An 11,108-nucleotide genomic window follows, 5' to 3' on the forward strand; every position below is an offset into this window, starting at 1 on the left:
GCCATTTTGAATCAGACAAACATATGATCCACTATGCTGGGAATGAAAAATTGAAGAGGAATGGAGTAGCATTCATCATCACAAAGAATGTATCAAGATCTATCCTGAAGTACAATGCTGTCAGTGATAGGATAATATCCATATGCCTACAAAAAAGACTAGTTAATACTTCTATTATTAAAATTTACGCACCAACCCCCAAAGCCAAAGATGAGGAAACTGAAGATTTTACCAACTTCTGCAGTCTGAAATTGACCAAACGTGCAATCAAGATGCATTGATTATCACTGGTGATTGGAATGCAAAAGTTGGTAACAAATACCAGGGGTGGAGGGGAGAGTAGGGAACACTGAAAACAAACAAACAAAATCCAACTCCTCTCCTCACTAATGTGTGGCTTTGGAGTTTAGGTTTATTAAAGTTTCTCATCAACAGAAGAAAAAAAGGTAACAAATAAGAATCACTGGTAGTTGGAAAATATGGCCTTGGTGATAGAAATAATGCAGGAGATCATATGATACAATTTTGCAAGACCAACAACTTATTCATTGCAAATTCCTTTTTTAACAACACAAACAGCAGCTATACATGTGGACTTCACCAGATGGAGTACACAGGAATCAAATTGACTACATCTGCAGCAAGAGGCAGTGGAGAAGCTCAATATCTTCAGCTAAAACAAGGCCAGCAGCTGGTTGTGGAATAGACCATCAACTTGTTCATATGCAAGTTCAAGTTGAAGCTGCAGACAATTAAAACAAGCCCATGAGAGCCAAAATATGACTTGATTATATCCTCTTGAATTTAGAGACCATGTAAAGAATGGACTTGATGCATTGAACACTAATGGTGAAAAACTAGAGGAATTGTGGGATGACATCAAGAGCATCATCCATAAAGAAAGCAAGAGGTCATTAAAAAGACAGGAAAAGAAGAAAAGACCAAAATGGAGGTCAGAAGAGACTCTGAAACTTGCCCTGGAATGGAAAGTAGCTAAAGCAAATGGAAGAAATGACAACATAAAAGATCTGAACAGAAGATTTCAAAGAGCAGCTTGAGAAGACAAAGCCAATTATTATAATAATATGTGAAAAGACCTGGAGTTAGAAAACCAAACAGGAAGATCACACATGACATTTCTCAAGCTGAAAGAACTGAAGAAAATATTCAAGACTCAAATTGCAATCTTGAAAGATTCTGTGGGCAAAATATTGAATGATGCAGGAAACATCAGAAGATGGAAGGAATACACAGAGTCACTGTACCAAAAATAATTGGTCAATGTTCATCCATTTCAGGAGGTGGCATATATGATCAAGAACAATGTTATTGAAGGAAGAAGTTGAGGGTACACTGAAGGAGTTGGTGAAAAACAAGGCTCCAGGAGTTGACAGAATACCTACCCACTGAGATGTTTCAACAAACAGATGCAACACGGGAGGCACTCATTTGTCTATGCCAAGAGATTTGGAAGACAGCTACCTGGCCAAATAACTAGAAGAGATCCATATTTGTACCCATTCCAAAGAAAGGTGATCTGAAAGAATGTGGAAATTATCTAACAATATCATTAATATCACATGGAAGTAAAATCTTACTGAGGATAATAAAAAAACAGCTGCAGCAGTGTATTGACAGAGAACGTCTAGAAATGCAAGCTGGATTCAGAAGAGGATGTGGAACAAGGGATATCATTACTGATGTTAGATGGATGCTGGCTGAAAGCAAAGAATACCAAAAAGATGTTTTATTGATATGCAAAATATTTCAATTGTGTAGATCATAACAAATTATGGGAGTGCATCAGGGTTAGAGTTTTTCACCATACTTATTCAAATTGTTTGCTGAGCAAATAATCTGAGAAGTTGGATTATATAGAAGAACATGGATCAGGATTGGAAGAAGACTCATTAACAACCTACAATACACATATGACACAACTTTGCTTGGTGAAAGTGAGAATGACTTGATGCACTTACTGATGAAGATTAAAGACTATAGTCTGCAGCATGGATTACACCTCAATACAAAGAAAACAAAAAATCCTCACAACTGGATCAATAAACAGCATCGCAGTAAACAGAGAAAAGATTGAAGTTGTCAAGGATTTCATATTACTTAGTTCTACTATCAACATCAATGGAAGCAGCAGCCAAGATATCAGACAACATATTGCATTGGGCAAATCTGTTACAAAAGATCTCTTTCAAGTGCTGAAAAGCAAAGATGTGTCCTTAAAGACTAACCCAAGCCATGGTATTTTCAATTGTCTCTTACGCATGTGAGAGCTGGACAATGAATAAGAAAGACTGCAGAAGAGTTGATGCTTTTGAGTTGTGGTGTTGTTGAAGAATACTGAGAGTATCATGGACTGCTAGAAGAACTAAGAAATCTATCCTGGAAAAAGTGCAGCTGAAATGCTCCTTGGAAGTGGCAATGGCCAAACTTCATCTCACCTACTTTGGTCACATTGTCAGAAGGAACCATTCCCTGGAGGAGGATATCATGCTTGGTAAAGTGGAGGGTCAAAGAAAAGGGGAAAGCCCTCCACAAGATGTATTGACACAGCAGTTGCGACAATGGGCTCAGGTACAGTGCAGATCATGATGATGGCACAGGACTGGGCAGTTTTCGTTCTGTTGTACATAAGGTCACTAAGAGTGAGAGATGACTCTATGGCATCTAACATCAACATGGGATTTGGCCCCCGCTTCCTTCCTCAACTCACATTCGCTTGCTCATTTTCCTACAAACATATTCACCTTCTTGCTCTTCTGGAAACATCCAAGCATGCTCTTGATTCAGAGTTTTTACATGTACTGTTCCTTTTACTATGAATGGGCTCTCCTACTCCCACCCAAATATGCATGATTTCTTATGTCACTTCATTCAAGTCACCTCCTCAAAGACACCTTTACTAACTCACACCCTAATCTAAAATATCATTATTGTCCATTTTCACCTTCTTACCTTGCCTTTTTTAAAAAAAAACCTCACTACCATAGAATTGATTCCAACTCATACTGACCCCTATTGGGTTTCCAAGGCTGTAAATCTTTACAGAGGCAGACTGCCCCATCTTTCTTGTGCAAGAGGCAGGTGGGTTCAAACCACTGACCTTTTGGTTAGCAGTCAAATGCCTTAACCACTACATCACCAGAGGTCCTTATTACCTGCCTTATTGTCTGTTATTTCTTCCTCTTCTAGAATATAAACTCTATGAAGTTAGGATCTGCTGTATCCTCATTGTTGCAAGCAGGGCCTGGCACATAATAACCTTCAATGGATATTTACCGAATGAATAAATCAATCAAGCTCTCAAGAGCTGGTGCAAAGTATACTGTTAGGAATAGTGTCTCAGAGAGATAGGAGGCAGATCACATCCTCAGGTGCTTGCAGCATGGTGGTGAGATGAGGCATGCATGTGACACACATGCATGCTCAGCAGAGAACAAACACACCAGGGCCTGGCAGCACAACTGACACCTACAGACAGGCTGGAGGAAGGGCAAGTACAGGGACAGGCTAAAGGCCTCCTGGCTGAGGCAGGCACCCAGTACCCCCATACATCCTCTGACAAACAGCACTTTCTCTGCACAACGTGCAGCTGTAGTTATCTCTTCTTGGAAACAAAGGAGCATCCTCTAACAAACTCTGTCCTTAGTCCTGAAAAACAGAACAATTCTCCACCATTAATGGTGAAAAGCATAATTTTTACCAGCAATAGACATACGCTCACATTGTATGAGCACAAGTGAAAGTTTGCAGAGAGGTGCCTTCTAACTTGCTGCCCCAGCCCAACTTTGCTGAGTCTCTGTGGTCTGGATTATGGTAACACAACATAACACACTGCCATTGAGTCGGATCTGACTCATAGTGAACCCCTCCTTGGGTTTCCAAGGTGTTATCACTACAGAAGCAGATTGCCCAAAAAGAAGGGCCTGTGTCAGACCAGGCGCAAGAGTGTGGTTTAGTGAAAATAACACCAGATTTCATGTTGAATAGTGAGGATCTATGTGACTGTAGTCCCTTCAAATGCAGAGGTAAGACTAGGCACTGGCTAAAACCCTTTTTCATTCAAAATGGGGGAAAAAAATATTAGCCTTAAGCATAGGACTCTCACAGCTACCAGCTGTGGTGTAGTAAATTACTTAGTGTGGCTTTTCTACCCATAAGTCTTTGTAAACTCCAAGGTGGGATTTTCTCTGAGCAACTGAGGAGCTCCTGATTGCTGAAGCTATCCACCTGGGTTATTTCTGTTGGGCGTGGCACAATACAATGTTCTGGGAGGTTCCCACTCTCTCTCACGTGCTTAGAGTTCTGATGCTGTGATTGGCTAGTTTGACCACCCTTCGGGGCTCAAAAGGAGGCCTCCTGGAGGGAGAACTCTCTCTGACTGCTGGTTGAGGAAGACGTGCTGCTTAAAAAGACACAGGCTCCTGAGACACGCGTTGCTGGGAAAGAGACACAAGAGACATGCATTGCTGAGTGAGACACCGAGGGACCAGCACTGCTGGGAAAGAGACTGTGAGAGACTGTTGGCTGACGGTTGGGAGACAGTGGGCTGGGAGAGAGACTGAGCATTTTTTTTCCGGAACTTGAATTGCAGCCTGTGGTGCTTCCCTAATAAACCCCATAATCTGTGAGCTCTGTGTGGCCACTGCAGCGAATTATTGAACCCAGGAGAGAGGTGGTGGGTGCTTTGAGAGGAACGGTTGGTGAAAGGGCTGGAGGGAGGCAGCATGTCTGGCCTTGCAGTAATAGGCCTTGGGTTACTGCTGGTAATCCTGTCTTCCTCTTGTGGGATTAGAGGAGGTTGGAACATGTGGCCTCCTCACCATTTTTGCACCAGCCCAGCAAAAACCAGTTGCCATCAAGTTGAACATGACTCGTAATGACCCCATGTCAGAGTAGAAACTGTGTTCTATTTAAAAACAAAACAACACAAAACAAACCACTACCATTGAGTTGATTTAAACTCATAGTGACCCTTTAGGACACAGTAGAATTGCTCCCATAGAATTTCCAAAGCTGTAAATCTTTACAGGAACAGAATGCCTCATCTTTCTCCCATGGAGTGGCTGGTGGGTTCAAACCACTGACATTTCAGTTAGCAACTTAGTACTTTAGTTATTGTGCCACTGTTGTTATTGTTGTTATGTTCCATGGAGTCAGACCTGACTCATAGCGACCCCTCCTTGAGTTTCCAAGGCAGTACCACTACGGAAGTAGATTGCCCAACCTTCCTTCCAAGGAGTGCCTGGTGGGTTTGAACCGCCAGCCTTCTGGTTAGCAGTCAAGTGTCTTAGGCACTATGCTACCAGAGCTCCCTCAATTATATGTGTTCCATAGGGTTTTCAATTTTTTGGAAGTAGATTACCAGGTCTTTTTTCCAAGGCTGTTATGGACAGACTTGAACCTCCAATGTTTTTGTGCTACCAAGTGCTTTTAACGTTTTGCACCACACAGGGACTCCATCAGCCTAGCAAGGAAAATATTAAATCCAGGCTTAGAAAGATTTAGTAACTTGCCCAAATCCAGTATTCTTTCAGCATACCCTGTATATTCTACTGTTCTACCATAGTGATTCAATTGGTCCTGGGTGGGAACCTCACTGGTATTTATTAAGTGCCTCAGCTGATTCTAAGGTGCAGTCAGGATGGAAATCTACCATACCACTGGCTGAAGCTAAAAAGAAAGCTTGCTGACGTCACTTGGAAAGAGTATTTTTCTTACCCCCTACCCCCAAAACACATCCTATAAATGTGATTCTCCATTCCTCTTGCCACAAGGGATCATCTTATTGGACTGGCCTGAGATTTAGCCTACATAAATTTCCTAAGTCATATTCAAGGGGAGCAAAGGATTTAGGTGCTTTCATATTTAGTCTTGTCTCCCTGGAAAATCATAAGCTGTGGTAAGAGTTTGTTATTATGAAGATATTTATCATCATCATTGCTATACTTTGCAAGTGTGGAGGAGGGAGCTGTTTGTGCTTGCTGGCCTTCTCCAAAAGTAAAAGCAAAATTCTCAGGTAGCCCATTTAAAGTTTCTTTAAACATTTTTTCCCCAAAATTAAAATTATTAGTTAAGTGTCAGCTCTGTCTTCTCTTGTCCTGGTTCCTGATCTCACATCTCAGCATTTCACATATAGCTAACACCACCCAACCATGGGAACACTCTCTGAAAAGTGGGCCACTGCTGGTCACCCTTCATGAACCTGATCCCCAAGTGTGAAGCCATCTCACTAACTCAGGCTGGTGTTCATGGTCCTCGGGGGGGGGGGCAGTGTGGTGTGAAGGTCAAGGAAAGAGGCTATAGACCAGCCCAGGGTTTGAAATTCTATCAGTTCTCAGCCACACAACAACAAATAATGTGCTTGACTTCACTGACTCGTGGTGTCCTCATCTGTACAATGGGGATCATAACACATACCTTATAGAATTGCTGTTGTGAGGTTTAGAATTAATAATTTATAGAAAGTCACTGAAACATTACAGGTATTCAATAGAGTGGTTGCTTTCTCCTTGGTAGAGGTCACACTTGATGTGAGTTGAGAACACTCTATAAGAAAATAGAGAAAGGTTGCTCTCTTTAACCTCAACTTTAAAAGTTGGATATATATCATCTAGTTTCCCCACTACCTAATAAAGGCCATTAAGTTTTACTGGCCATTGAAGTTTATAAGTAATTTTCACATATATCCTATCTCAGTGCTAAAATGTTCCTTTGAAATAGGAAGAACAAGTATAATTATTTTCATTTTATAGGAGCTGGAAGTGAAATTCAGAGCAGTGTACATGACTTCCTAAAATTACACATCCAAGATCAGAACCTAAGTTCTTGCAGCTAATCTGGCGTCTCTCTCAAATACCTTCCTAGGAGCCCTTGTATCTGCCAGTCTGTCTGCCTATAACAGCCTTCCATGCACTCTTTAGTTCACTAACTCCTACTCATCTTCCAACTTATAATTTCTGTGTTATTTCCTAATAATCCCCCCCATCCCACAGACCAGTGGGCTCCCTAGTATCTGGGCTGGACTTTCCCTCTACTTTTGTATTATATTTCAGGGCTCCTCAGGCCTGGGTGTCCATTAGAATTGTCTGAAACTTTTTAAAAAATAATATACTTTATGTCTCATTCAACACGTCCTTCATCAGACATCTCTTTTAAAAAGTTCCCCAGTTGATTCTGTTGCATGGAATCACCCTTACTCAGGTATAAACTCTATAAGGACAGGAACTGAATTTGTTTGCCGTTCAGTCCCTGGTGCCTTGAATGGTATCTAGGAATACTATTATATAATATATTATCATTGCTAGCATTTATTGATTATTTACTATATGCCAGGCATTGGTATATATATAACAGTTGTGTGTATATATATATATATATATATAATGTGTGTGTGTGTGTGTGTGTGTGTTTTATATATATATATATAACTTGCACACATGTTTTTCAATTAAGTATGCCAGTTTCCCTATGAGGAAAGAATTATTATTACCCTATTTAAAAGAGGAGGGAACTGAGGCTTAGAGAAGGGCTTGGAAAACATTTAGTAAATACGTCAATGATTGTTTTCAACTGGAGCAGTGAAGTTTATATTTCCTACCTACTTCCATTTCAATAAATGGAATCCCAAGAAGGTGATTGTAAAGAATGTAAGAAGGAACTCTGGGTATATCAGCTTTCAAGCTCATATTAGACATTGTCTCTAGAAACTAGAATGATAAAACAAAGCTTTGGAAGAGTTGGAAATCAGCCAGTGTGACCCCAAGATGCTATTTCCAAGCCCCACAACTAACATGGCTTTGTTTCTGAAACACCAGAAAAGTGCCTGGATTCATCCAGGATAGTGTGATAATATTTTCTATTACAGTGCTTTTGGCTGCACATAACAGAATTAGAATAACAAACATCAGAAGTTTATTTTTCTCATATAATCCCCACATTGACTTAGCTCTTTATCAGCATCATCAAGCACTCAAACACTTCTCATCTTTTTACTCTGCCATCTTCAAATTTTTGGCAATATTTCTCTACACTCTCCTGGGATGGTTTCAGCAACTCCAAGCATCACTTCATCTCACACAACATTTGAAACCAAGAAAGGAAGAGAAGACTCCTCCATGCCCATGTACCTCTCATATTTTGTGTAGGAGAAAAATCTTCCCCAGAACCCACCCTGCAGATTTCCTCTTCTTCCCAGAAGCACATCACATGACCACAGCTAGCTTAAAATACATCTGGGAAAGAGAGTAAAATGCATGGTGTTTTCAGGTCTCTGTTAGGAGGTGAACTTCTCCATCAAGGAAAAGGGGGGGAAGAAATGATTGATATCTTGACAACCAATAGTGCCAGCCTTACCTGTTTTTAATTATAAATACCTGATTATTAATCTAAACTCAGTTCTCCTTCAGACTATTTTAAAAGCTAAGTTGGTTCTTTGAATCCATTGTTGTTGAAGAAAGGACCATGTCTACTCTAGAGATCTCTAGATTGATTACACAATTGAGAGTTGAGAGTTTATGACAAGGACATTTAACAATGCTAATGCTCTCCTCTTCTGTTTTCAGGTCAACAGTGATCTTATTTACATTACAGCCAAAAAAGATGGCACTCATATTGTTGAAGCTGTGGATTCCACCCACATTGGGAAATTAATTGTGACCAAAAAAATTGGAGGAGATGGCATGCAAGATATTACTGATAGTTATAAATTCCAAGAAGGTAATTTACTACAACTGAAGGATGATTTCTTTGCCCAAGCCCTTTTCTCTCTTTTATTTAGTACATATTTACTGCCATTACAAAATATGTCCCAGAGAATGCAGTGGGATTTGCAGCATTTGGTAATAAGGGCAAAAATATAAACTCTCATGAGTGGATCATCAGACCCACAATTTTTCACTGTAGTTTTGCTGGCTTGTTGGTTTTCAGCAGAATTCCATTCCTGTGGCTTGTGAAATAATTTCGTTTTAAGTCATGTTTATAACAACAGGATACAGAATATTCTCTTGCACTCAAAAATATGAAAAGATCTTAATTTAAAATAATCCTTTTAGGAAATACTGGATAACTAATAGAATTTTAGTTCATTAATAGAAATTTAAATAACTACTAACATTTGTTTAGGAGTTTAAAACTCAACTCACTGCCGTCAAGTAGGATCCGACTCATAACGATCCCTCCTTGGGTTTCTGAGGCAATATCTCTACGGAAGTATATTGCTCAGTCTTCCTTCTGAGGAGTGGCTGGTGGGTTTGAACTGCCAGCCCTCTGGTTAGCAGTCAAATGCCTTACATTTTTTCCACTGAATTCTCATGGAAACCTCATGAGGTAGAAAATATAATATTCATAGTAATAGTACAATGAAAGCCTGGCAGTCTACTCCCAAAAATCAGTCAATGAAAACCCTATGGATCACAATGGAACATTGTCTAATCCACATCTGATCATGAGGATGGCACAAGACCCGGCAGCATTTCATTCTGTTGTGCCATGTGTCAGGAGAGACTGACAGCTGCTAACAGCAATGACAATAGTAATCACTGATTTGGACCAGTAGGTTAAAGGCCAATTTTGATCATAAAATAATGTTAAGGTGGTTTTATTAACTTTTGTAGTATAGAATGTTTCAAATGGAACTGTTCAATTTCATTTTGATAAATACTGAATATCTCTCTGTATTGATCTGTACCTGGAATTATGTTTGGTGCAGCAGTGAGCACGATCTAGCTCCTGTCTCAGGCCGAGTGATGGGATCATTGTACAGAGGGACTCTGGGAACAGAAAAGAAAGATACTCAGTTAGCCCAGACATGGGTTGCAAAGGAAAGTTCAAACCCAGCCAGAAGCACCTTGGAAGAAAAGCCTAGAGACCTGCTTCCCAAAGACCTTGAAAACCCTGTAGAGTGCATTTCTCCACTGAAACATACAGGTTATTCATGAGTCAGAATAAACTTGATGGGAATTGATTCAGTTATAGTCTAACAAGGAGTTGATGGGTAGAAGTTCCTGGGTAGTGCAAATGGTTAATGCACTAACAAAAGCTGCTAACCAAAATGTTGGAGATTCAAATCTACCCAGAGGAACCTTGCAAGAAAGTTCTGGTGATCCATTTCCAAAAAATTAGTCATTTAAAATCCCATGGAGCAGGAGTTCTGATAAGATGGCAGACAAGGCAGAAAGACTGCACGGACTCTCTTCAACAAAGAAAAGGGAAAACAATTAACACAGACACAGAAGATAATCTTGGACCCCTGAGCCTTGAAGGGAAGGATATAGAAGTGGACTAAACACCAACTAGCAGAAGAATTTGCTTGAAAATACCAAAAAAGGAGACAAATGGAGCTGTGGTCTGGTAGCGATCCTGAGCAATCCTGATGGCATAGCACAGACAGCTTGGAGGGGGCCGAGTGGTGGTAGGACCTAAGAGTTAACCTAAAAATCAGCCCTGCTAGCCAGGGAATGCACAGAGGACTGCTCTGGTGGCTGAGGTATAAACGGAGAAGGTGAAAAGAAAGGGACTGAGCTGCGGACTTTTACCTGCCATTTTGAATGTTTACAAGCGGCTTAACAATTTTGGATATTTAAAGAGACAGTGCTCTCTGAGATTCCAGGGGCTTGAGAACAAGTTCTTGCCAGAAACCCCAAGGACACTCCGGACGTGCACGACTAAAAAGATGAAATATTCCTCTTGCTACTCTTACCCCACACCCACTTGGTTAACGGAGGTGCGGCCTCCCCCACTCCGACCCACCTTCTGGGCCTGCAGGAACTCCATTCCAGTCTGTGTGCTCAGACGGAGTCTGGGTGCCCTGCACTGTCCTCCACCGATATTTTTTTCTCTTTTTTTTATTTTTATTTTTTATTTTTTGCTTTCTTTTTCTGGTGTTTAGTTTGCTAGTGTCTGTTTTAAAACTACTATTATTAATAATACTTTTGTCCTTTTTACTACTATTCTTTATTCTTTCCTTCCCAGGTCTTAATTTTCAACTTTTCCTCTTTTCCCTGCTCCTGGTTGGGAAAAAAAAAAAAAAAAAAAATCTTAATTTTTAAAAATTTTTTTTTTTTCTTCCTTTTCAGTGTTTAGTTACTCTGCTA

The 11,108-nt window shown here is 40.3% G+C and overlaps 1 protein-coding gene across 1 annotated transcript in view; it reads left to right on the forward strand.

Moving 5' to 3' along the window:
• F13A1 (coagulation factor XIII A chain) overlaps positions 1 to 11,108 on the forward strand; it is a 275,410-nt gene that overhangs the window by 208,987 nt on the left and 55,315 nt on the right. Inside the window, exon 10 of the mRNA XM_007935344.2 lies at positions 8,580 to 8,733. Coding sequence (XP_007933535.1) covers positions 8,580 to 8,733 — 154 coding nt within the window. The remainder of the gene's footprint in view (positions 1 to 8,579; positions 8,734 to 11,108) is intronic.

This window comes from Orycteropus afer, unplaced genomic scaffold (assembly GCF_000298275.1).
Source record: "Orycteropus afer afer isolate SDZICR_OR568_19922 unplaced genomic scaffold, OryAfe1.0 scaffold00027, whole genome shotgun sequence".
NCBI classification, from domain to species: Eukaryota; Metazoa; Chordata; class Mammalia; order Tubulidentata; family Orycteropodidae; genus Orycteropus; species Orycteropus afer.